The sequence below is a fragment of the Cricetulus griseus genome, assembly GCF_003668045.3.
Source record: "Cricetulus griseus strain 17A/GY chromosome 1 unlocalized genomic scaffold, alternate assembly CriGri-PICRH-1.0 chr1_1, whole genome shotgun sequence".
NCBI lineage: Eukaryota > Metazoa > Chordata > Mammalia > Rodentia > Cricetidae > Cricetulus > Cricetulus griseus.
Window position 1 is genome coordinate 219,803,263 of NW_023276807.1, and position 27,493 is coordinate 219,830,755.

At 45.9% G+C, this 27,493-nt stretch overlaps 1 protein-coding gene across 3 annotated transcripts in view; it reads left to right on the forward strand.

Annotated features, from left to right (window-relative positions):
* Positions 1-27,493, forward strand: part of Kif13b (kinesin family member 13B) — a 148,407-nt gene that overhangs the window by 112,332 nt on the left and 8,582 nt on the right. For 2 of the 3 annotated variants that reach the window (XM_027390340.2, XM_035452359.1), the window contains 8 exons: positions 536-712; positions 3,388-3,480; positions 6,470-6,622; positions 6,869-6,946; positions 8,155-8,208; positions 14,910-15,021; positions 16,023-16,156; positions 25,861-25,923. In XM_027390340.2, coding sequence (XP_027246141.1) covers positions 536-712; positions 3,388-3,480; positions 6,470-6,622; positions 6,869-6,946; positions 8,155-8,208; positions 14,910-15,021; positions 16,023-16,156; positions 25,861-25,923 — 864 coding nt within the window. The remainder of the gene's footprint in view (positions 1-535; positions 713-3,387; positions 3,481-6,469; positions 6,623-6,868; positions 6,947-8,154; positions 8,209-14,909; positions 15,022-16,022; positions 16,157-25,860; positions 25,924-27,493) is intronic. The other variant, XM_027390341.2, reaches the window with a different exon arrangement.

Sequence of the window (27,493 nt, forward strand, 5' to 3'; positions counted from 1 at the left end):
ATAAGGTATTCTTTTAGTTACTGTTCTCTTTTTGTGAAAAGACATCATACCCTAAACAGCTTATAAAAGAAAACACTTAATTGAGAGATTGCTTACAGTTTCAGAGGGTTAGTCCATGATCATCATGGCGGGGAGTGTGGCAGTCAGGCAGTAGCTGAGAGCTCACACCCCATCCATGGTGGGGTGGGGGTGGGAGGAGACAAAGAACAAGAAGAGCAGGGACTGGCCCCTAGTATAAGCTTTGGGACCCTCAAGGCCCACCTCTAGTGGCACACCTCCAACAAGGCCACATCTCCTAATCCTTCCTATGCAGTCCACTAACTGGGAACCAGGCATTCAAATATATGAGCCTAGGTACCAGCACAGGTACCATGCCCAATACTTTGCAGCTTTACATGGCAGCAGCCACACACTCACATCCTGTCAACTCTTCAAGGCAGTCTTCTGGAAAGAGAACCTTTACCCAAGCTATATGGCATTCTCAAGAGGGTGTGTGGCCTTGGCAAGGCAAGTGAAGTCTGTCTGTCCTCTGCAGGCAAAGGCAGAGGCCTCCTGGGACTCTGCAGTGCATAGCTGTCCTCAGCTCAGTAAAGGCACTCCTGCTGATGAGCGAGTGTTCCTCATCCTGAGAGTGACAGTCCAGCTCAGCCATCCTGCCGACATGCAGCTGGTCCTTCGCAAGAGGATTTGTGTCCACGTCCATGGGCGCCAGGTGAGACTTCAGCCCTAGTGATCCCAGGCTGACTGTGCCGTTAACACTAGGGACTCTCCAGACATAGTCTCTGGAGCTCTGAACCTACCTTTCTCAGGTTCCTGTTGCTGTTATTCACTATGCTGTCAGTCTCTAAACACACACAGTGTTTTCTCAGGGCTGGGGGATTCATAAAGGAGCTCCACCATGGGGAAGTTTGGGAGATTTGTTGTTGGGGTTCTTCTGGATCAAGCAAATTGAGGAGATTCCCTGGTGATTCAGTTGTGTACTCTTCTGGGAGTGCTGATTTCTCTCTTCCCAGAAGTCTTTGAATTCCAGTTTGACTTTGGTTTTAAAACACCAAATAGGAAACAGTCTTGGTCTTCATATTTTTATTTTTACTATTTTTTAAATAAATCTATATTTTTGTTTTGTGAAACAAGGTTTCACCGTGTAGCTCTGACTGTCCTGGAATGTACTTTGTAGACTAGACTGGCCTCAAACTCAGAGATCCACCTGCCTCTGCCTCCTGAATGCTGGGATTACTGCAGCTGCCACTACCACCTGGTTCAGTGTGGGTCTTTAAAGAGCTAAAGTCCAAAGTTCCCAAGTGGTCTTCCTTTTATTATATGGGCTTCTGGGGTGCCTGGTGGGACAGCATCCTGTCAACAGAGTGATGAGGAATAACCTTGGAGTGGAGGGTGGCTTTGAGCTGTCACTTTATAGAGTGCCGGGCACGCAGGGGAGCAGGTGGCTGTTCCCTATAGAAGAGGTATAAAGGGAGGGAGGAACCCTAACATATAGAAGAGTTTTCTAGAAACACTCTAGGTAAGATTTAAAACCTGTGTTACTAGATTTGTAAATGTGAGGATTTAGAAGGTGGGTTCTGAGGCTCCCCATTCACTCTGTCCTACTTTTTGCAGGACCTTCTGAACACATAGGCCCAGATGGAAATAAATCTTCTCATTTGAAAGAACACAGTCATGGCTGACAGACTCCAAGATATAATCTCCACCCCTAAAAATTAATCTTTAGTTCTAAATGTCACACTGATATCAATCTCTGAAATGACGACTGGCATAATGCTGTTAAAATCGCAGCTCCTTAGCTCTCTGGTCCAACATCAATAAAATCCAGGTCAGGGGTTAGCTGTAGAGTATTTGTGTGTCTTCAACTCACTCTCGTCTCTCTTCTGGGAAGTCTAAAGGGATGGAGAGAGGCCTGCTGCTCTAGGGAGCTTCTTCAACAGTGAGTTTCCATTTCTAATTCAACTGTCCTGGCCATCTGACCTGCAGTCAGATGCTAACAGAGAGGGCATAGGGGAGTGACCATAGATTTTTTGGTAGGAGAAACGTGTTCATTTCTTTCCCCATTGGAGTGATTTGGTGGAAGTATTTTAAACTGTGCCACTTCCTCTATCCTATAGTTCCTTTACACTGCTTCTTCATATAGAGCAGTGACACACATTTCACAGGGAGATGTCACTGCTTCATGCAGATAGTAACATAGAGCAACACCACCTTCTCCCACCCATGAGAAGCCATGGCCATGCCTGGACCATGTGTCTGTCTCTGTTTGAGTGCTACAAGGCATCACTGAGGCCCTAAAGTGATGAAGGGAGTGGATGACTTCTATTCCAAGAGGCTCTGTTGGGGAGGAGGTGGGTGGTAGATGTTGGGGGAGGGTAGGAGGAGGTCAACCTCAGGTGCTCTGAGAGGATATATATATATATATATATATATATATTATATATATATATATATATGTTTTTGGCTTTTTGAGACGGCGTTTCTCTGTGTAACAGTCAGGGTTTCCCTGACTGTCCTGGAACTTGCTTTCAAGACCAGGCTGGGTTTGAACTCACAGAGGTCTGCCAGCTTTTGTCTCCTGAGTGCTGGGATTAAAGGTGTGCATCACCACCACCCAGCTGACAGGCTCCTTTAAAAATTAGTTAATGATCACCAAATGGGAACTAAATCATTATTAGATAGGATTGTAAAATTACATGTTTTTTGGCATCAACTGTTTTTCTTCTTTCCATTATTTTTTTTCATGTTTCTGCCTCACCTTTTGCCTCATGCGTATTCACTATTCTCTCTCCTTATCTTTATTCAATTGTATTCCGCCCTCATGGCTGCTCTCTTCAACCTCTGCAGAATGTTCAATCTTCTCAGCGTCTCCAAATGAGTCATCTATGCATTAATTCAACAGTTCAATTCCTAACTGCGCAAAGAGCTCAGTCAGCATAAACAATGACCAGGCACTCTTAAATCATCCTTCATAACGATCCTGCTTTGGTCAAAAATTTAATGCCTGAACTTGTCAATATTCATGGTACAAGACATCTATCGTGCTGCAGGAGGACAGTGTAAGCGTCACCAGTCCTCGTTACCATCTCACTTAGAAGGTCATTTTGTTGTATCTTCTGTCTTCTGAGTCTATCCAGATGCCTGGTAGCAGCTTCCAGATCCCAGGTCTGACTTCTCCCTAGTCGGGTGCAGGACTGGAGCTCTGCACACTGTAGGTGCCAGTCCATTGGTTCTGTGCTGAAGTGTTTGGTGCTAGGGCTCTCACACACTTGTCAGAAGCCTGCTCTTATATTGACTCTGAGTGAACAGTACCCTTTGTGCCTCTTCATTACAGTAAACGAGCTAGTGAGGGAGGAAATAATGCTCTATATTTTATTTTTTCTCTAGGGCTTTGCTCAGAGTCTCCTCAAGAAGATGTCTCATCGGAGCTCTATTCCTGGCTGTGGAGTGACCTTTGAAATTGTCTCTAATATTCCAGAGGTAAAGAACTGGACATAAACACTTGATGAGCTAACTCTTTGAAAAGTTGCCTACCCATGAAATACTGTGATCAGTGACATGGGCTGGTGAGGTGGCTCAGCAGGAGAGGTGCTTTTTGTTTTGCTTTTTTTTTTTTTTTTTTTTTTTCTTTTTCCCCCTGAGACAATGTTTCTCTGTGTAGCCCTGGCTGTCCTGGAACTCACAGAGCTCCTCCTGCCTCTGCCTCCCAAGTGCTGGGATTAGAGGTGTGTGCCACCACCACCCAGCAGCAGGAAAAGTTCTTGCTGCCATGCTTGATGACCCGAGTTTGTTCCATCCCTGGAAGCCACATGGTCAAAGGAAAGAATGAACTCTGCAAGTTGCCCTCTGACCTTCACACAAGTGTTATGGCCCTTGTACCTCTTCCTACTATAAACAAATAAGTGTAAAAAATGAACCATCTATATAGGGAAATGCTATAGATTTTTTGATGAGTCCTCTACCCTAGACTTTTAGTACAATGTTGTTTGTGGTCTTAAAAGTTGAGATTTTAGCGTTTTCTTTAAATAACTCTCTTGTTTTTAAAAGTTTTTTGTTTATTTATTGAGTAAATGGATAAGAGACAGTGAGTGAGAGAGAGGTGAGAGGGAGAAGTGCCATGAGCATGCCACAGAGGACAGCCTTTTCGGAGTTGATTTTCTCCTTCTACCTTGTTTGGAGGCAGGACTTCCTCCATCACTGGCCATTGAGCTTCCAGCCAGTTCTGTGTGTGCCTCCCATCTTGCCTTAGGAGTCCTAGACTCATAGATGTGTGTCTTTGCATGGGCTCCAGGGATCTAAGTCAGGTTACAAGACTTGGGCTGCAGCTCAGCCACCCATTGAGCTGTATCTCTCTAGCCAAGAATTCCCATTTTGAAAAGCTTCTTCTTTTAAAACACAGTAGACAGTAGCAATATTGTGTTAGTCAGGGTGGAAACAGTCCAGTGTGGAGACTTCTGTCCAATGTGGAACCAGAAGAAGGCCAGTTTCTGCCCCTTGCTAGCAAAATGAGCTTGCATGCTTTACTCTGAATCCGAGTCTTGTGGGGAGAGGAGACACAGGTACTGGAGAGGCCTGGGGCCTGAATACACTGTCGGTACTGCCTCCTGGTCTTCACTAGGCCTGAGAGTTTGTAAATAGATTCTGCTGAGTATTTGAATAGTAAGTGGTTAACACCTGCTTTAACTCAGTCTGAAAAGGGGGCAAACAGATGCCAACACCTGGGCTTTGTTTTAGATTTCCTATTGTTACAGGGAGCCCACCAGAGGTGACCGCTCAGTTTATAGCCAACTTCAAGCTATACTCCAGCTGGATAAGACCACATCCAGGTATTTGGAGACCTAGGTGTGACCCCGAGTATCCAGAACACAGGGTTTTTGAAAGCAAAAACCATATCCTGGCATCTCACTCCACAGCTACTTGGGGGCTTCAGAGAAGCAAGCAATTTAGTAGAAACTAAGATAAATGGTTAGCTGTAGGGGTTTCTGCGCACACAGGCTAAGTTTCCTAGGACATCCTGACCTTGGATCCCTAGAATAGAGTTGGGCATTTTTTCATGAGATTCTCCATCAAGGAGACCAAATTCTAGGTAAACCTGAAATGGCCTCAGCAAGAATACAAGATGTAGGAACCTCTGCCCTGTCTTGTCGTGTCACATTATGTCACAAAGTTCATGTCTCCTAAAGCATCCAATAGTAATTCCTTCTTTCCTGGTTTTCCAAGTTAGTCTTATGTACTAAACATTAACTGTTTAACTTGAAGTGAAGCCTCCTGAACATTTGAAAACTAGGCTGTTGCCAGGTGTGACTACATGTCTATAATCCTAGAATTTGGGAAGGTGAGGTAGGACGATTATAAATGGGAGGCTAGTCTGGGCTACTTAGTGTGAGACACTATCATAAACCAGTCCCCCCAAAGGCCTGGGCTGGGTGTAACTGTGACAGTGCCCTTGCATAGCCTGTGCAAGGGCTTTTCATTCTTTCCCCAGCAGTCATTAGCCAGTCAGTCAGAATGGAAGCTGTTTGCTGCAGTGGACTGATTGTGAAATCTTGACCCTAGAAAAGATCACTCTATACTTCATTCATTGTTCTTTCTAAGAGTTAAAAGGGAAGGATTGTAGGGGAAATTAGCTTAAAACGAAGCACCCTTGTGTGATTGGATGGTTGGTAATTGGCTACGCTTCCAGAGGCAACAAACATTGTTTCCTCATCCCCTTCTGACCCACCCGTTTCCTGTTTATGAGTGGGAGCAGCTCAGTAGAACAGAGTGGCCCATGCTGCTCTCCAGGGGAGGACTCAGGCAGTGTTAGAAGCTCAGTACTCTGAGTATCTGTGTCAGGCTGCTTTGCAGCGGCTAGGGCCTTGCCCTGCCCTCTTCCACTCCCTTCTCTGTACTGCATCAGCATCCCACTTGGGTACCAGGTTATTAGGTCTCCTCTTTGTCTAGTGGGCTGACCCAGCTCCCATGAGTCTTAGGGATGCTGCCTTCTTGCAGAAGTGTTGTCATGGTGGTTATATTTCCGATCACTTACAGAATCCTTCTTAATTGGTAAGTGATAGTGAATGTTTGTGAAGTGGGAACAACTGTGTTTGGAATGCTCATAAAAGCTGCTCCTTAACCAGCTTTCCTGGTTATTCTGATACTTAATGATGGGTCATGATTTCTGGAGAAAAGTTTATTTTGAGTTTTAAAAGCAGATGTTAAAATAGGACTTTGGATTCCATTGAATTGTGTTAATTTAGAGTTCTATGGATATATGTGTTTGTATGTGTGACTGCATGTATCAGTACGTTAAGCATGTTTTTGAGTGTGTGTGAGCATGTAGGCGTGAAGCGTCTGCAATGATGCCTTCAGTGTTGGTTTACCATGTGTCTTTCTGTTCTTCTGGATGAAGTGTGCATGCATGCATGTGGAATACCTGTGACACTTTCTTTTTCAGCTTATTTTTATCATGCATTGTTCTATTCTTCAGGATGCCCAGGGAGTGGAAGAGCGAGAGGCGCTGGCAAGGATGGCAGCTAATGTGGAAAACCCAGCTTCTGCTGACTCCGAGGCTTGTATTGAGAAGTACTTGAGGAGTGTGCTGGCTGTGGAAAACCTCCTGACTTTAGATCGTCTTCGTCAGGTTGGTGATGGCCAGCAGTGCTGCGGTGGAGTGCCATTGACTTCTATACTTGACGTTCTGGAGTTTGGTGGTGTTGCATCTGAAGTTTGAAGAGTTTACTCTCTCACATAGTCCAGTGATTGCAGTGGGGTTGTTCTGCCTTGTCAGGTCTGGCTAGCATTTAAAGAATGTGTAGAACCTTAAACCATGTATGTTGGAGTGCATCTCTCATGTGTACCTCTTCTTGGCGTGTTTTCCAATCCCCAGGAAGTGGCCGTGAAGGAGCAGCTGACAGGGAAAGGGAAGCTGAACCGGAGAAGTATTAGCTCTCCCAGCATGAACAGAGTGAGTCCCTCCTGCTGCCACTGTAGAGCAGGCACCCTTCTGGCCTCTTGTTTGGATGCCTCTCTGCCTCCTTGCAAGGGATCTCAGTTGTCTGTAACTTCTCTGTGCTGGTTTAAGTGCCTTTGTCCCTTCCCTTATAACAACTGTGGCCCCTCTGCCACTGTACCTGCTGTGGGAGCCAGGACACTTGCTTGGGTGAAATGGAAACACATTGCTCGTTTGTCCTCCGCCACCTGCCCAGCACACACTGGGAAGCCACAAAAGTGTATGGAGCTAAAGACAAGCTAGCTGCCTGCCAAGGGAATGGAATCATTTTCTGGACTTTAATTCATTATTTTTAAATTAGAAAGTTTGCTGTATGTTTGTAGACCAATTACTTGAAGGCCATCTAGGGTAGTATGAATGTGTAAAACAGGTTATGTGTGTTTCATAACTGTGGCAGAGATATGAAGATAATTATGAGAAGCGTGCCAGTGGCTTATTTCCATGAAGATGTGGGTATGAAGAGTAGGTAGGTGTGCTTCTGTCCTCAGCTGCTCAGCTTTGTAGGAAAGAACAGCTGACTCAAACCTGTGTTTGTGAGTGACAGGAAGGACAAGTTTCCTACTGGAGAGCCTTCGAGTTCAGAGGTGCAGGAGACATGTCTGACCACTGCAGGGCCACTGTCAGGCGTGTAGACATGCCACTGCAGTTCCAAGTCACTTCAGTAGTTATTAACACATGTTGACATCTGCAGAGATTTGGTATTTGGGATACTATAACCTGAATAGTTTACTTCTTAGACTAAAGGCTTAGGCCATGGCAGGATCCAGTGGCACTAAACAAAAGGGTTGAAATGTCTTCTGTTCAGGCGGAGTTACGTGTCATTGTAGTGTATAGTGGACACTAGAGCCTAGGTCAACCACCATGAGAAGTTGCTAGTAACTGCTCGGTGGTTTTCACATCTCAGAGACACTGGTCTTCGGTCTTGGTCTTTATGGCCTCTCTCTTCTCCATCTTGGTTTGTTTGTTTGTTTGAGATTATGTCTCACTATTTCTCTCTGACTGAGATGGAACCAGGCTGGCCTCTGACTCCTACCTTTGCCTCCCAAGTACTGGGATTACAGGCACAGGCTTGTGTTATCAGGCCCCACCTGATTTGATTTTCAAAGCAGGACCTTTCTAGATGTTCTCTGCTTTTACACTAATTCTCCATTATCTCTCCCCAGTTGTCTGGAAGCCGGCAGGAGCTTAGCCCATCCCACAGTCTGGGTAGCAACAAGGTGAGTTACACTTAGCTCCTTGCCTCTTTCATCTTCTCAAACCTCTGTACTTGCGTATGTCTGAACTCTTCCTACACATCTGAGCTACACCCTGTCTTTTGGAAAGAGTTCCACATTTATTTCTCTGATCCTGCTGTTGTGATCCACTAACACCCTCTTATGGTGAGAATTAAAAAGTTTGTTTTTGCCAAAATGTATCTTTCTGCTTGTAATAATCCTTTTATTCCTGAAGAAAAACCTTCAAATTGGATTTATAATAGTGATATAATGATTGAAAACTTACAAAGAATGAGAAACACGTATTTATAATTACTGTTGTTTGTTAGAAAGAAAATAAAAAAGAAAATATGTAAATCCCAGTAACAGAGCTTGATGCAAACAGAAACTCCCTATTGTTTGCTTAAAAAGGTCAGTGCCCCTTGCAGCTGCCTGATCTGGGTGTTTCCCTCACAGTTTGTTCTTGTCACTCTGAGGTACCTGGCTAAGTGTTGGTGCTGTGTTGACAGGATGACCCTAGAGTAGGTCCAGAACTTACATCGTCATAGTGGCAGTGTTATGTGAGGGAGTTACTTCAGAATGACTCGGGGGCAGGGGGTGTGGGCAAATAAAGGTTGGCTGATTGACAATAATCATTAAGGCCAAATGGTGTTCATGAGACTACTTCTATTCTTGTTAATTATTCTGTACTGGTGTTTGACATTTTCTTTATGAAAGTGTAAGAAACAATGAAGATGAGGTTAACTACTAAGACTCATTTTAAAGACCTAGATGCTGTTACCATGCCTGAAAACATAGTCACACTCACACTTGAAATCACACGAATGCACATGCACACACAGACACAGGTGGCGATGCTCAGCTAGTGGATGTTTACATGGACTTGGACAGAACTGTGCATTAGTTCTTGCTTCAGTTCAGTGGAAGGAAGCAGAGCTGCCGGGAACTTGATTGTGGGAGGATTTTTAAGTGTGAATATAGGAACTATTAAAGGGGAGGTACATCTAACCCACAGACTCAGTTACAAGTTCCTCATAAGAAGTGGGTGAGGTTTCTGTTTTTCTATCTTCCCATGCTTTCCTTATCTTAAAGTGGAGACAGTGACAGCCAGCAGTAGCATCTGTGTCATAAAGCAGGGCCGTGCTTCGTCTGTACCAGGAAAGAGAACGAAGGGACATAGATGCTGGACTCCAGGCTAAGGCAGATAAAGAACCACACAGGAGGGACACCTGCTCACCAGGCATCCTGCAAGGGTTGCAGTGAGGTGGTGACCCTGTGGTGTATACAGGCAGGTGCAGAGCCTGAGCCTGTATTTTGGGCAGAAGTCACATGACCATGGGCATAGGTTGAACTCTCTTGTCCATAGCAGAATGGAGTGGAGCCAGGAAGGAGGGACCTTGTTTGGAAATCCTGAGTCACTGTGTGCTGAGGAGCAGTGGCGCAGAGGAGCTGGGGTGTCAGGCTTGGACTGGACAATCTAAGTGGTCTGTCTGCGCCCACCCATCCTGCTGTTGGCTGTGGTGTGTAGAGCACTCTAGAGTGCTGCTTGCAGTTGTCAGTGCAAAGGGGGAAAGCTTATTTGGATTGGAAAGACTATGGAGGGGAAAAGAGCTGTCTTTGGGGAGGAATGGGGAGAGACAGTTACACCAAGGAGATGGATCCTGTGGAAGGAAGAAATGGCTGGAGAAGGAGAGGACGAGGTGCTATTCAGTGTTTGTGACAGATTACTGAGAACAGGCTGTGGGAGGAACAGGTGAAGTTATGTGGGGGGTGGGTGCTTGTGTATGCAGAGAGAGGGAGATAGGTAGGTAAAGAGACAGTATTTAGGATGAGGACCAATATGGCTGGGTGACTGTACCTTTCCAGGCTGTTTCCGCTGAGCATTGGGGGGCGACCAGACTGAGCCCCTGGCAGTGTACTTATGTTGGATTGCTTGAGCTGAGGGAACATTACATGTTCTTGTTTCTGTCCTAGAAGCTGCCCTTTTTTGTTCTGGATTTCTTGGGGTTCCTGAATAACTTGGAGAAAATGGCACGCTTGTTTCTACCTGCTCAGGTTTAGCTCATGTGATGGTTCTGTCTTGGTGATTTGGTCTCCCCAGTATTTCCTATAGACTTGAGAGAGGTGTGGCCTCTGCCTGGGGCTTGACTCCTATCTCTTTGTGCTGTGGCATCAGGAAACTTGGTTTCCTTGGCTGTCAGTTCTACCCCTTTGCATCCTCCTGTGAACCTGGCTGTAATCACCCTTGAGAATCACTTTAGGGTTTGCTTTTGCCCCTGGGTCAGGAGGAGAACTGCTGTCACAGATGCCTGTATATAGGACAGATGGCAGCAGACAAGAATATGTCAGCCCACATGAATGGCGGTCACAGAATAGCCCCCCATTTTCCTGTGGAGGGCCCCACAGTAGTATGATCTAAAGCAGAACATTGTAAAGATTATTAGCTCCCAAACATGTTTGAAGTCATACCTTCTCACTAGTGAGAAAAGAACCATACTTCCCCCAGAAGTAAGGGTCAGGGTTCACCCTGTGGCCTGTTAAGGACATCATTACATGTGTCATTATGTCTATATCAATTGGGTTATGGTCGAGTGGTGGTGGCACATGCCTTTGATCCTTGCACTCAGGAGGCCGAGGCAGGTGGATCTTTGTGAGTTTGAGGCCCGCTTGGTTTACAGAGCTACACAGAGAAACCCTGTCTAGAAGAAAAATCAGCTGTATTCTTTCAGTCCAGAGGGTCTTAGATGTGGTAGAAATTCAGAAATCAGGTCCTTAGTTCAGCAAGCAGCTCAGGTGCCTGGTGTCATCTCCATGTTATTCCCTGAGTAGAATAGTAATTGTGAGAGCAACCACAGCTGAAGAATACCACCATTGTGCAAAGTGCACTAGCTAACAGCAATGTGGTTTCCATAACTGTTGGAGAATACACACCAAAGAACAGTACAGAGTATACTGGTACATAGGAGCATTCCTTAATCTGGACAGTGTTTAATAGAAAGTCAAAGGACCTACAGCAGTGCTTACACACAGTGACGTGGCATGGGTACTAGGGTGAGCACTGTAACATCCTTATAGAGGCAGAGGAAACAAACTACATACCTGTGGTATGGTTAAGTACTACACAGAAACACATGTACATACATGCACAGGCACTTGGGCAGAAATAATCCAAGCATTCTTTTGAACCTAAACTTTATACAAACAGACCATCTTGATTTCTCTACAAGGAAATATTTAATGTTCAGGGAGTTGAGTCCAACAGTTTTCAACCCAGGCTTGGTGGTGCTAAAAATGCATTTTGAAGTCATCAAAACTTATACTCATGTTAGTTATGACTATCTTGCAGACTTGTATGAGGTCAGCTCTGGTTTTCCCTTAACCATTTTCCTGCTCTCAGCTCCATGCTACAGATGAACACTGTAGGTTAGAATGTTAAGTGTGAAGTCCCAGGCATCACAGGCTAACTAGAACACTACAGCTTGTCAAAGAAGAGCATCCACTAGCCAGCTCCAGTCTCTCTTCCTATGTTTGTGATCTCATCCTCAGAGTGGAGAAACATCCTTGGAAGCAGGAGTAGGGTTAAGAGGGTGTCAAGAAGGCAGAAGTAGGAGGGGCTGATAGGATTGACCCTAAAGAATTCAGTTAGTGGGATAAGTGCGACTGTGTGCATGTGTGAGCTTGCATGTGTAAGTGTGCATGCATCCCCTGCCCTTATTTACTGAATATTTATTTCCTGACACTCTTCACATGTTAAAATCAGAATTTCTTCACCAGAATTGAGTTGAGAAAGTAATTAATTAAAGAGCTTGATTATCACTTTAGAGCCTAAAGGAAATCACTCTCGGGATGTCTTCCAGTTAAAAATATGAAATGTGACCATATTGAAGTGGTGTTTCAGCCTGTACCTACTGGATGGTTTGCCTCTGTTCTAAAGAGACTTTTAATGGGTGTATTGAAAATGGTATCTTGATGCTGAATTCATTTCAGCTTGTTGCTGGCCCCTGTACTGCAAAGCTGGCAGTGCCTTGAGACCTTCTGTGGTGCAAGGACAGCTGTCAACATTGTCATTCCTAAAACCATTTTAGAGGCCAAGTACCAAGTAGGGCAGTGTGTTGTCATCCTCTGAAGTGGTTTTTGTTTTGTGGTGCCTTTTGAGGTCCTGGAGACTGAATGTGCCATGGAAGTGCTCTCCACTGAGCTGTATTCCCAGTGCTCAGGAGTTCCTGATGTTCAAGTCAGCTGGTACCTTGAGCTTGTGGAGTTAACAAAGCTTCCCGGAACTTCCATCAGCTCAGCTTTGGTTCTAGAGATGCCAAGCATGAGTCGCCCTCCAGCTGCTTGGTGGGGGCGGGGAAATGACATGGCATGTCTTTTTATTTACCTCTTTGTTACTCTCCTCATCAAAGTCAGTCTTTTACAGAAAGCCCAAGAATTGTATTTGGTGGAGGAGCAGGGACAGGGACAGGGGCAGGGGCAGGCTGGAAGACCACAGGTAGACATGGAGACTCTGCTGCGTTGGCTGTCCCAGCAGGCCTGGGATCCAGCCCAAAATCTTGAGGGGTTTGATTTTGTTTTTTTGAATTCTGTCACTTAGAACAAAGAGTCTCTGTGTGGGGACCCAGATGCAGCCAGGGTGAGTTTTCAGTGTCTTCATGGCTGATGCTGAAGTTGAGCAGGAACAGATGAGCAAGAATAGAGGAGGCGGTGCCCGGTGAGCACGACCGCAGAATTGAGGCGGTGCCGTGCCTTTTCACCTGAGCTCCGAGCTGTTGGAGAGAGCCCAGAAAATTCCACAGCAGAAGTTTCTAAGTCCCTCCTCCTCACAGTCCCAAGTTTGTTCCCTTTGAAGTCCATATGAGTGGTGGCTGGTTTTGTTTGGTTTGTTTTTGTTCTCTCCTCCAACATTTCAGAAAAGGGAGAAACTAGCATAGCCAGGCAGGTCAAGTTTATTGCAAAGTCAGCACTTGCCCTGCCCCGTCCCTGGTGGACCATGGGCAGCCCCACCCTGGATATTCTGTTCATCTCTGGAGAGCTACAAAGGGGGAAGGAGAACCACATAGTTGGGGGTTTCTGTGTAGCTCTGGGTACTGTGAGAGAAATGGGGACCCAACCTTCTCCTTATCAGATCTGTTCCTAGGAAGCAGAGCCTGATATGACAGGGTGCTGGGATCCTGACTCTGGGCAGTGAGGCTGGAGACAGGTGACTGTGAACTTCCTTGCCCTAACTACAGGGACCTGTGTTGGGGTGCCATGGTCTCTATCTGCCATTGTCACAGGCCTGCTATGCTTACACTATCAGAGTGTTGTCTGAACCTGTGGTTTATTTACACTCAGAATCTAGGGGTGTGAGGCAGGAAGAGCCATTTCTGCTCTTCATCCTTGATGGTGACTGTGCACCATGTGCCTCAGGGGAGTGACACCTCCTCCAGTTGTTACTGGACGGCTCTGTCACACAGCCCGGATGCTGACTGCAGATCAGCTTTCAGTTTCCTAAGGGACACAGTGTAGCTGTGTCAGTTGCCAGATGAGAGAGACTAAGCTATTAGAATAAATTTCCTCTGAAATGAAGCAAGTTGTCTTCAGAACAACCTTGTATGAACTTGACACCATGAACAGAGCTCACAGCATCTCTTCCACTGAGACCCTCTGAAGCTACTGACCTTAGTGTTCAGACACCTGACTGTGACACCCAGGGCACCTAAAATGGGCAGCCTCCTGAGAAGGATAATTAAGTTAGAATGCAAAACAAAAAATTTAATAGAAGATTAAGATCTGTAAGTGTGTGACCTATATGTGTGCAGATGCCCAGCTGGGACTGTAGTTCTTACTGCCCTGATCATGTACCCAGAGTCTATTTTGTTTTCCGTTTCCTAATGAGTGCCCAGAGACAGAACTTTTTTTTTTTTCCTTTAATGCCATCAAGTGCTGATCGAGTTCTCAGCAGTGAACATGATCCAGATCACTTAGGGCTTATTGATTTTATGATCAGTCCTTAGGCTGCTGCTAAAAGCAGATAGATTCCTAATCCATGTAGGAACCTGTGGGGCTGCCTGCCTCAGTCTGTCGTGAGCCTTGGAGGACTCACCATTTCTGCTCTGCTTCTTAGCAGTCCTCAGGATATCCTAGTTAACCCTGGGTCATTTGTCGGCAGAACACTCATTTAAAGTAATATTACAACTGTTATTTAACCTCAGTGAGGAAGACATGAGGGAACATAAGATCTGCTCACAGTTTGGGGTTCAGTAATGCTTCCCAGAACCCTGAGAAGAGGAGTGCCCACCCCATTCCTGAGCTCCAATAGAAGATACAGGAATGAGGATTGCATCTCCAACCACAGGAGCTGAGGCAGAATTTAAGGGGCATTTACTTCTAAAGGAGCAGTTGCAGCCCACCCACATGACTGCTGAGGAGGTGGTGGTGGGATGCAGTGGACGTGGGGTGAACTTGTTGGGAGCCACAGGTTGTAAAGTGGAGAGGAGTCTGTGGTGAAGACTTACCACGAGGGGGAGGGGGGATTAGCCCCACAAGCAAGTGGCAAGATTGAAGAAGGCTGACACAGTCGGATCTCCATCGTAGAGAGAGTAAAGCTAAAATAATGCTAATTGTTTTTTTTTTCCCCCCTGGGATACTGTATAATTTTTTTTTTTTTTGTAAACTTACTAATTTGAAATAAAATGACTTATTTTTGTTCTTGTGCTTAACAGGGCCGATGGGAAAGTCAACAGGATGTATCCCAAACACTAGTTTCCAGCAGAATAGCTTCAGGCCCTCCAGCTCGCCCTGTTTCTCCCCAAAATAACCAGTCTCCAGATCCTGGTAAGTTTTCTTCGTCTGCCAATCACTGCCATGAAATTTAAGCATCTTTAAGAAAAGTTCCATCAGGATGTCCTGGTGGTCGGAGTATTACCTTTGTGTTAGTATGTTTGGGAGGGTGACTTTACCCCACATTTTTCTGGTTAACTGCCCTGTGATCCTGTTGGCTTGCTAATACTTAAGGATTTTTACTTATGTGTTGCACAATGACTCAGTTTTTACTTCCTCACATGTGTTAGGTTTTACTATCATGATTGTGTTGGCCTCACAAAATGACTTGGGAAGTAGTTCTTCTCATTTCTTCTGAATCGGTCTCTGTGTGGTTGGTAATACTTAATCCTTAAGTGTTTGACATGAGGCTGCCATCATCTTTGTGGAGAAGATTTTGAATTATGACTTGGGTTCCTTATGAGACTGCTTTCATAAGTCCTAGTTTTCAAGGAACTTTTGATAATAATTGTCTAGATTATTGTTTATTTTTGTAAATGTCACAGTATTATTCTCACTGTTCTTTTTAAGATTTATAGCCAGGTATGGGGGCACACCTTAATACCAGCACTGGGGAAACAGAACAGGAGGATATCTTGACTTCAGGTCAGCCTAGTCTACAATGTAATGAAACCCTGTTGAAAACGAGCCAACCCTCAAACACCACAAGCAAGCAAACTATGCCAAGCCAAACAAACAAAAACCTAGTTCTCTTTCCTGTAGAGCAGAAGTTAGTCTTTTGTATTAGCTATTGACAAGGAGTGAGGGTAGGTAGGTTGCCCTCAAACACTGGCAGGAGTTCTGCACGTTAGAGCATCTTGGGGCTTTAGTTATTGCTGTTCAGTTAGTTGGTGGAGGCTAGCTGTGATAATCTTTTTTCTACTCATAATTTCCAAGATGCCTTTAGTACTTTATACTGCTAGATTTGCTTACAAATGACACTTTGCAAATGCATAGAGAAAAAGTTATGTGTCATTGTTGTTATTTTGTCATGTTCCTTTCTGTTTTGTTGATAGGACTGGGTGGCTTAGCAGCCTCTTACTTAAACCCAGTGAAGTCTCTGGTGCCACAGATGCCCAAGTTGCTGAAGTCACTCTTCCCTGTCCGTGATGACAGAAGGGCCAGACAGTCATCTCCCCTTGGACACCAGGTATGGAAGCCGAAGTGAATGTTTCCCTGATGTGTCGATGTTACAAAGCTGAAGGTAGAGGAACAGCTCAGTCAGGGCATTAGAGCCACCTTCTAAACCTGGGAAAGCCTGTGATAATGTCTCTTCCCCTCTCTTCAGATAACAGAGCTGTTTGAACGTATTGACACTCTATCCTTTCTGCTCCAAAACAAAACGCCAAGTCTGCTACTAATGTGATTTATGGTGATATCACTTAGTGCAACAGTAGTCAAATGTATGAAGGTGCACTTAGTGTTGTTTATGTTGCCAAGTAGAAAATGTAATTCTATTTTTAATTCTTGATTTCATTTTTCTTTCAAACAATCTTGAATCATGGCTCCCCTAACCCCCTCCTTCTCAGTGGACAATCAGTTCTTTGACTCATTGTGGTCACTTGTCTTTATTCCTTTTTAAAAATTTTGCCTAGCAATGGAGTAAGTACTAGAAAAAGTGTTCTAGGGTTTTCTAACCTACCAGGAAGCTGCTTTTATGCAGTGGTGAAAGGAACCCACTTGGAGATGCAGCTTCTAGTCATGTAGGCATTAGCTCATCAGAGAATGATAAATGAGGAAACACAAGCCGTGTAGGTGCAGTTGTTGAAATAGTCTTTTGACATCAGCTCCTCCATATTTCAAATGTCCGAGTGGCAGGAATGTAGGTCAGTAGCTGTTGGAGGCAGAGTGGCTCATAAGGACTGTGTGGGGAGGCATCTTCAGGAGAGGTGGTATTGGTGTCAATAAGTTGCTATGTATGTGGAGAGCTTTCTGCCCTGTGTGACACAAGCTTGCATGTCAGTACATGGAGCAGATGGCAGAATGAAACAGCAGTTTTGTAAATGTTTAAACTGAACTTAGCTAGGCAGGTCCAGGGTCACATGACAGTTAAGGAGCTGCATCTGTGGCTGGAGGGTTCAGCAGGCAAAGCTCACTTTCCTAGTAGCTTGCCACTTTACACACTACACTGTTTTCAACTTGTCATTGTGTCATAAAGTATGGTTTGAGGTCTATTGATTACTAAAGTAACATAAAAAAATTGCACTTTCCCCAGCCTGTTCTGGTGACCCAGAGCCCACCTGGGGACAACCAGCATTTCATCTGCATTCGTAAGCACCATGGTGACTTTACATCAAGTTCGATGACCACCGTTCTTCAGCTGTTGTTTGGTGCAGGCAGTTGTCTAGATGGAAGGAAATGGGAGTCAGGGGCTTCTTTCTGTTTAGCTATTTTCAGTTCTTAACAAAGCAAGTCAGAGTCCTGGTTGCCAGTGAGTGCTCAGTTCTGCTCATACTGTTGCTGTACCAAGCCGTGAGCTCTGGATGGGAAGGGAACAGCAGCCTGTTAGAGACAAAGCCCCTGATGGGAGCAGAAAGGCAGTCTGACGTTGTCCTGGAGATTTGGAAGATTTTCTGTGCAGTCTCTGCTCTCTTAGTGTACTTAAGTTTTGAGCACACACGAGCAGAGGTGCTGAGGCTGACCTTGTACAAATACTTCATAAATGTATGAAAATATAAATTAACATTGGACTTAGTGACAATGCCTGGTGCTATAGCTAAAATATTAGCCATGATTTGTGAAGCCACCTCTCTCCATGTCCTCAAGGTTACAGTTTCTGTCCTCATCTGCATAAAGTGATCCACCTTGCTGTTACTAACACCATGTCTTCCTTGGTGGCCTCTCTCTGGCTGGGTGTCCAGGTATCTCTGTATTTATTCACCTTTAAGTGGCTTTCTCCTCTGGGTAGCTCACTTCATTCCATGTTTTAAGTGATCATAAGAAGCAGCTGGACCTTACATAAGGTCATGCTTTGAAACATTCTGGAGATGAAACCAAATCTGCATTCTTAGTGTGGCTTGTAGCACCCTCTGGGATTGAGTGCTTTCCTTTTAGTCTGTGTGTGCTCCCCTCAACCCCCTGCCCCTGCTCTGTGCCATTCTAAGACGTCCCACTACCATTTATCTTAGGAACACCAGAGCACATTTTATTCAGAGTTTAGGTCCCTGCCTTTCCTTCCATTGCTGGCATGTCTTATGGTCTCTCCAGCGTTGGTTTAGAGCCGGGCTGTCATGGAAGCGCAGCTAAGTTCACAGTAGCTTTCTCCATGAGTCAAATGAAAACAGCAACCCTCACCAGATACATGTCTTTTCCCTGGGAATTGCTAGGTTTCTGCTTGTTGACTGTCTCCCTCTGGAGTATATCTCCAGTGGGCAGGGCTCACTTGCTCTCAATCAGCCTGGCAAGTCAGAGACACAAAGTTGTCTCGCTGTCTACTTGTATACACATAGATAGAGATGTGTGTGGACCTCTTCGTTTGTGTAGACAGCACTGTTTCTAGGTTAAAGGTGAGATAAGTACAGTGAGTGTGGACTTGAGGTGTCCAGATGTACCTTCTCCCCTAGGTGGATGGACATGCCACTAAAACAAATTCCCAAAGCCTTGGGTTTTTCACTGGAATTCAGTTACTCAAAATGTTCCCTTCCCCCCTTAACTCTTCTCTCCAGCCCCGAGCCATTGCCTCTGCCTCTCACCTGCCCCGCCTGTCTGCTAAAGCTCTGTGGGATGTAAATTATAATTGAAAGTGACAGTGTCAACATCAGTTTTCTCTCAACTTGGGTCATTTGAAATGTGCTTCATGCTGCTACTTGTTGGATACACATCCATGGAGGTGGGGTTTCAGCCACAGTAGAAGAGAGTGACCAGAGTCCAGGCTCATTTACCATCCTCCCTCTTCCCTCCATTACTTCACTCTCTTGGAAATCTTGTATACCTTGTGGTTGAGATTTTGACTTAAAAAAACTCTTCCTGTGGGTTCTCCCAAAATGGGGTCATCTTGTTTATAGCCTTGGCCTCTGACTTTCTGTTCCGCTGGTGCAAGCCAGGGCAAGAGTGGAATTCAGTTACTCAAAATGTTCCCTTGAAGGCCTACTCCAGTTTTAGCATTTCTGGGTTAGTCTGCCCTACCTCCTGTGGCAGTATCTTCTTCATCTCTGTGTTGTCTCCCAGGGGCCTTCAGGGGAGTGGGTAGGATAGTAATGTCCTGAGCTTGGCAATGTGGAACTGGCTTATCTCATTTAAAAGGTGCGCTTCTACCAGAGCACCACTGTTTTCGTTACTATTGCTGTGATGAAACACCATGATCAAAATGGGGGCGCTTCAAGCTTCATTTCTAAAAATTTGTTTTAAAATCCCCAGGATTATTTTTGAGTAGTTTCTTTTTTTTAAACTTACATTTTAGCTATCCTCTGCATATTTCTTAGTTATAGGGTGTCAGCATTTGAGGCACAAACAAAATGTTAACTGTATAAGGCCTAAGGCAGAGCCCTGGCACTGAAAGAAGCCACTCTTCCGCCACCAAGCACCAGGTCATACAGTGCAGCTCCACGTTAGTGGCTGCCACTCACACTTCCCTTATTGTGGGAGGACTTAGTGGCATTGTGGAGCTAAAGGGACTGCATACCTGTCCCCTGCTTATTGCAGAATGAACTCCATGACCGATACTCAATGACCCTGCTTGCTGCCTGGCTCTGCTATCACTTTGTCTACATGATGTTGGCAACAGCTTAGCTCTGTACAAGTAACCTGAGATTTTATTTGCTTCCAATGTTCCTTAAAGCAATCCGATGTTGAGATGTTTAGAACGTCACCCAAGACGAAGCCCAGAAAAAGCCTATCGGTAGTGACACACACCTCAGCGGATCAGCACTAGTTCTGCAGGGTAGGAAGATAGGTGGTTCTGTTGCTGATGTTGCTGGGACTTAGAGATGCAGATAGAGAGCAACACTACTCACGGCTTGCAGTATGAAGAGAAGCAGAGCCTTTTGTCATCAGAACCCATCTTTCACTTCCTCTCCTAAGAGAGGAATCAAATGGCTTCCTATATGAGGGTTACAGTTTAGTTTGGAGACTTAGCACTTCCTTTGAGACAGTCCCATCACTCTGGGTTCTCTGGAGCCATCAGCAGACAAAAACTTTGGAGCCTTTGAGACTGCTGGAAACAGCCGCACAAGGTGACATTATTTTGGAGTAAATTGAAATGATCCATGAGGAAGGATTGAGGGACTGGTTACTTGACCCCACAGCTGACTGCAGTACCCTGGTGACAATTCCATGGGGGAAGAACGACAAGGGTGATTTTGATGAAGTGTGTCACAGGGAAATGGGATTGAAATTAATAGAGAATAGTGACAGCTCTGAGACACAGTAATCATAGGCAGTTGGTACCTATAGGTTCTCTAAAACAGAACTCAGACTCCTGTTGTTCTGAGAAGATACACTAACCCAGGTAATGTCTGAGGGTAGAAGAGGCCCTGAGTCTTCCTCACATTTCTATCAGCAGGGCAAATCAGGCGGGAGAGAAATATAGGTTTGTAATGAGAGACCGAATACTGCCCAAACCCCTCTGCATCAGTGTCCTTGGCATCTGCAGGCAGGAGTGTTCTGTTCTCCCCTTATGTAGGGCATGGCACTAGAAGGTAGATGTCTGGTCACTGCTTCTGATTCAAGAGAGCAGGCCAGATGCTTCTGGTAACTGGCTTTGTGACTCAGAACTGTCTGCTTGCAATCTTTTCTCTTGCAATGAAAGTTCATAGTTCCTTTTTTACAAACAAGATTCTCCCACTTGTAAGTTGTGTGCAGTCTTCTTTGTGTGAGTGCAGGCATAAAGAGTTGGCTTCTCATTTTCATCGAGTGCAGTACTGGTTGTAATCAGTTTCTGTCTGAGTTCCAGAAATGCAAAGATAGTGCACGGAAAGAGGTGGCAGCTGACAAAATTGCTGTCTTTGACCTTCTGAGGCACATTTAGTAACGAATCTGGAAAATAATGAACTACAATTAATGAAACCGCACCCGTGTTCAAGTGTGTTTCTCAGACATCACATACAGTAATTGAAAGGACTTCCTGCTCTCTAATTAGTCAGATTGAATTAATTTGCCATGATAGCTTTCTTCATGTGTCTGCAAGTCTGTGTTCCCATGAAGCTGGTGCTGTGCTTCAGAGCTTGAGACCACGTGGGACATTGATTAGTCTAGGCAATGAAAGGGTTAACATCACATTGACCTCCTACCAGTACAGGCACAGCTCCCTTGCTGCTTATGTGCCCACTCCTGCCCCTTTGGGTAGTGTGGCTGCAGGGGTTTTGCCAGCACCACTGTCCCATAATGCCACCTTGTTGAGGAAACTTGAGACCCAGGTAGGCTTGGAGCCTGAGCTCTACTCAGCATGAGCTGCATGGATTTCAGCTCAGTTTGATTCAGCATCACCAAGTAATAGTGTTCATCAAATCACAGAGTCAGGACAGTATTTGAAGGAACCTGACTTACGCAGCTCATTCCTGTTTTAAAAGATGGCCACGGGTAGGGGGATCGTGGGCTGCTTCAGAACAGGGAGTTAGAAAGCCAAGGCCATGTGTTAGGATGCTCCCCCAGCTGGGTCTGCAAGGCAGAATCTGGAAGGTAGTGGGAAGACTATTCAGGTATGCGTAAAGCCCTCACAGGGATTGTTGTGTTTGTCAGACATCTCAAGTCACCTCCTGTGATTGACACTTGGGCTCTGTGATTGACAGAGCCATATGGCAGGCAGGGTAAATAGTGCTGACAAGGACCTATAGTGATCAGCCTGCCCCTTCCCACCTCACCCAACATGTAGTCACCTAGAGAACACATGTGGTTGGATCACCACCTTCATATGTGTACCTTGTGCTGGTGACAGGGTAATCCAAGGGCACTGTTGTGTCTGTCAGAACACCCACTTCTCTGTTTGAAATAGAGCCAACAGATGGGTAAAACACCGGCATCATCATGGCTGACACACAGAGTATAAAGTAGAAGTTAGCTATGGGGACATGGATGTGGCTGACACCAGGCACTGAAGGTATCAACGCCACCATGGTTCCAGATGCCCCTCAGCCAGGCCAGAGCCTTCCCTGAGCACGCATCTGCCCTTACTGCTTCCCCATCCTTCAGGCAGAGCCCCCTCCCCGATGAATATAGTCTTTAGACGCAGATCTCCATTGATAAGGTTCAGCTGCAGCTTGGTCTTCTGTAAGTGTGTGCATCTGGAAGCAGGCACTGCCTTCATCAGAATTTTTAAAAGCTAGATGTTTCTAACCGCTAACGTGTCTAGGCTTTGTTTGCTTAAGTTTTCCTCATGTCATCAGGAAGGTGAGATGTTGGCTTCTTATTATTTGCAGCAAAAAATAAAATTTACAACTCGTAAGAAACTAATTTTCTCTATTTGGATTTAAATCATTGATTAATATTTATTAGAATACAAGCTGAGTATTATATTTAGGCACAATTTTGATCTAATTCAGGGTAGTTGGCAAATGTTAAATAAGAAAAATGTATCTGAAAATTCAGTATTCAATAAGTTTAAAGTAAATAACCTTTTCTTGGGCCAACCTCTTGTTCCTTTTACCAGGTCTATGCTAGAATTTATGAGGATCTGTGTTTTCCCACTGTCTGTTTCATTCTCTGTGCTGTTTGTTAAGTAACTGATGTCCGTGTTTATTCATTCAGAAAACATAAAGACAGCAAACTCATTGAGGGCAAGATGTTCCTTCTGAGCTCCACAGACAGAGGCACAGGTAGTGCAGGGTCCTGCAAGGTACTGCCAAATGTGTGTGTGTGTGTGTGGCGTAGGGAAGGGAGTGGGTGTTCATGAAGCCAGGATTAACACTTTGATCTTAGAAGTGACTGGTACCCTTTCCCTGAAACGATGCCAGGCTGTGGTGGCTGAGCAGGGCTTTGTCGGGTCTCAGCAATGCTCAGCAGACTATACAGAGAGAGGCTCCTGTGTGTCACCGACTCAAACCTGCCACAGTGCTTTCGGCAGTGGCTATGCTCCCTGGGTCCTGGAGCGGGAAACAGATTATTGTATTCACCTTTCTCATGGGACTTCTTAATATTTATGGTTGTGAAATACTTTGTAGTCATTTTTATTAATAGTTACCAGATGTGTCGTAAGGATTAATGAACTTAAGATCCGAAATGTTTGGAGCTCCTGAAATAGAGGTGATGTCTGTGCAGGGAATATGGAAAAGAGCATTAAAATGCAAACAGCTGGGCTTGGAGGGTGAAGCTATTGTGTGTGAAGGAGCAGTGGCTCACATAAGGTCAGGCGTAGTTTGTAGATGTATCTGGTACCCTTAGTCACCACAGTCCCTCTTTAAACATGAAAGGCTCAGCCCTGCCCACCATGCCTGTGTGTGTGGATGCACACAGTTCATGGGATACTTTGTCTGCCTGCTATCTCTTAGTCTAGTGCTATTTCTGACTTCTCCAGCCTCCAAACATTCATCTCCCTCCTGTGCCTGGATGTCCATTTCTGTGTCTTTTTCTTCTTGTTCAAGTTCAGCTCTCCATAGAACCACTGAAATGATGTCTTAATTGGTCTCCTCACATCTAGTGTCTTCTCTTTCTAATCAGTCCCCCGAAGCATCCTCCTCACCGGTGCCACTTTCAGAACCAGCAGTAGCTCTTTGTGGACTTAAGACTTTCCCTGCAGCACTGACACTTCTTCTGCTGGGGCTGCTCAAGACCCAGAAGGAGTAGCTTTTCCTGGGGGCTCAAACACAGTCCCTTCCTCTGCTGCCTGCCGTGCTGCTCAGGCAGGCCCCACATGGTCACTCTGGATCTGTCAGCAGCCCCTTCTCTGCATTCCCTCTACCCTAGAACCTTCCATTCCAGTATCTGTTCTACAATCTGCATTTTAGTTACTTGCTTACACATACCCGCCCCTCCCCCCAAACAGATTGCCACTTCCCAATGAGAAAATGCGTGCTGACATTGAGACCTTGAGAGTCTGTCAGAATGGTTTCATGTGGGAACCAGGGCTTGGTCTGTCTGTTTTGTTAGGGAGCCACGGGAGTTTGCAGTTGCTGAGTCATGAGGAACGTGAACATGCTTCCATGCTCATGTCAGCAAACGCCCATGCTGGGTGACCACCTGCTAGGCCTCTCTATATTTTCATGCTCTAATGGTGGCAGTTTCCATCTCAGTGGGACAATTCTGCACCCCAAATCTCATCTGTTTTCAGTCAGACCCAACTGAAGTATGAAACTTGCAGTCTGAGCATGAGAAATAACCCTTGTACTGTCTTTACTAAGAAACACCCTGAAAACCTTCCTGTCTGGGGGGACGTTGGATCTGTGGAGGAAGTGGCAGGGGGTCTTGGATGGAGTTCAGGCTCTTTGAGCTACATGGCAGTGGCCCTACTGCTAGAGGACACCCTCCCTTGTCATTCTCTAAGCCACACATGCCCTTCACTCCCCCGGCTTTTACCCCCAGAGTTTGCAGAGTGAAATGTCTATCGGTCTGCATGCCCTGGCCCTTCCATCCTGCTCCTGTCTGCATTTTCCTCAGCACTGTCCCTGAGCTGTCCCGCCACTGTCAGTAGAGGGCCTCTATAGTGACACTTACTTGTTTTCTAAAAGCAGCCCTGGGTCCCACGTGGCTCTGGCATCACCTTTGCCAAAATACACCTGTGTGTTATTTGCAGTTGAGGGAAGGCAGGCAGTCATGCTTAGGCCTGAAGTCCCTGTCTAAACAGTCAGAACTACATGGAATTCTCAGGGCCTCTGACCCTGGGAACTGGACCGAACTGAATGGAGGCTTGGTTAGTTCACATTTCCATGTTGGGTGACTGGCCATAACCCCAGGCTTTTCTTCCTGGGGTCCTTTGGTAAATACTTCAGCCTTCCTAGGTCAGAATGGTATTAGGTAGCCCATAGTAGGGCTGAGGCCAGCATTCATTCCCTCCAACTGGATAGGGGAAGGGCAGCCGATGCAGTGCCTGCTCTGTCTGGTTGTTGCTCTCTAGTGGTGAGTGAGCAGAGTTGGGGAAGGGAGCACCTGAAGCCAGACTTGGCAAGAGCTGGAGGCAGAAATGGTGAGCCCCTGGTTTCTTCCAGAGACCTTCGCACCGCTGCCTGTGTGTCCCACTGCCGAACTCACCGTAAGATGAACTTGCTCCTGCTTCCTCCTACTGACTTCATGCTCTTACCCAGATTCTCAGCTGTCCTCTAACGCTCCTTGAGTCACGTGTCTGTAAGTCAAGAAGTGTTCTGCTGTGATATTTCATCCCCTCCTTTGGGCTCTTTTCCCCTCACCTGCTCTGGTGCTGGAATTTTCTTATTGCTATGTCTACTTGACTTCAGCTGTCTCTCCTCTGAGTCTGCATTGCACTGTTGGCGAGGCATTGTGACTCTTTGCTGTCTTCTGCTTGCTTTGCTCAGGAGTCAAGTGACCTCTCTTCTTCCCCTAGCTCGGTTAGTTTGGGCTGCCCAAGGCTGCCCATATGTCCTTGTATGCTTGGCTCCAGCCAGAGAAACTTCCTTCTCAATCCTGTGACATGTTGTGTGCTCACCCAGGCTCAGGGTGTCTCCAGCTCCTGTCTCCTGTCCCAGTTACTTCATGTAAAGACTTGCACTCACAGTCTATCATTGATCAGTACGTGTCCGTGACCGCAAAGCAGCATGATACTTGTATGTGCATCTTGTCTTTGCTGGGACGAGCCTTTACTGGGCTCCTTTTTCTTGTGTGGTGTGGAACCCTGGTACCCACAAGTCTCATTGGTAGGAGTATGTTGGTGTCCCTGAGTGTTGTGATGGTCTCCTAGTGGCTGCTGGCAGCTCTCTGCTCTGTGCTCCTGTCCCCTTTGTGGGTCCCTCACTCATACCCTTGTCTCCTCAGCCAGTGCCCCGAATCTTGGTGCAGCCTACCTTCTCAGATGCCCGGGCAACAAGGCCAGAGGAGGTGAGTCACCACGTTGGGGCTGTCCCACTTGCAGAGGTGGCCCTGACACTAACTAGGATCCTTTTGTCCACACCTGCCTCTCCCCCTTGGCTTCCCACTTTGATAATTAACTACAATGTAGGTCAGTCACTGTCTTCTCCCTGCACGGGCTCCTTGTTACACTTTGCTATTTTCAACCTGCTAATCATATGATTGCTAAAGTCTTCGGTGCTTGACTGCTAATGTAGTCTGTGCTTTAATAGCTCACTGCTAGGCAGAGGGGATTTCTATAAACAGAACCATCTCCTCCTTGTGAGCATTTGCTTAATTCTCAGCTTTACATTTCATTCTGGTTCATGATATCAGTGTGAAAAGACCAATGCTAAGCTGGGAGGAAACAATCTATGATTTCCCACAGCTTACTTGCACTCATCATCTCGTGAACAGTGGACCTCCGTGGTCCCACCACACTTTCAGCCTTGGGAGGTGCTGTGTCTTCACAGGCAAAGTTTATTCATTCAAACAGTAGCAAGCAGGACCCAGTGGTTTGAAGAAAAATCTCCCCAATAGTGCCCCATCTAGAAAATGCCCTTTCACTCCAGTGCCTTCCTGGTGTCCTAGCATTCTCAAGGTGTCCCCTCCGCTGGGAACATAGTCTTTGTCATATGGAGGCAGTTTTGAACAGGAGCAGGACTCTGACTGGCAAGGCCACCTGTGTGCTAGCTCATGCTGCTAATCCTCCTGGCCTCGAAACCTTTGGACATTCAGATAACTCCAGTCATGAGGAGTGCTGGCATGGGAGCAGGTGGAGGATGTATCGTCTTTCCTTCCACTGTCTTTGGTCTGTGCCACCACTGTACCTGGCTTGTCCCTTCCACAGGGACTGTGGGCAAGCCCTTCAACTTCCCTGGGCCTTGAAGCCCACCTGCCATCAGAGGTTGAAGTGGGCCCTTCACCCGAGGCTGTCTCTGCTTCTCTTTCACCGGGGTGACTGAATCTTACTAGTGGGTGAGCAGAAAGGACCCTGTCTCAAGGCCACAGGTCATGTCCAGCTTCTTCTGTGCTCAGTGTGGTTCTCCCACCCCCCACCCCACTCCCCAGCATCCAGCGATAGCTAACTAGAGTAGGAAAGAATAAATAAAGCATGTCCAAGCTACAGAAGAAAAATGATTGAAGGATTGCCTAATCTTTCAGCATATTTATGGCGATGACAGTTATTGATCTGCTAGATTGAGTAAGTTTTCAGTGAGAGCCCCATCACAAAAATGGGCTGTTAATCTCAAGAGGTGCTGTTAACTCCCTCCCCAGAAAGTGTGCCTTGTGGGTAACGAAGGCTTCTGGAAGCAGGAATATAAATGACAGTTCACGGGAAAATGCATGATTTATCAGACTGCTGAGTTAAGCCAAGAAACTGGAAGAGACTTATAGATCTTAGCTGCTTCCCAGTTCAAATAAATCCTGTGTTTCAAATGGGAAGTGACCATTCCTGTACATAAATATTGAGATGCAGCTTCCCTTTTCTTCACAGCCTTCCACCCAGTTCCCATCCACCCCATCTTCGTCTTCCCTGGCACTGTGGGTACAGATCTGG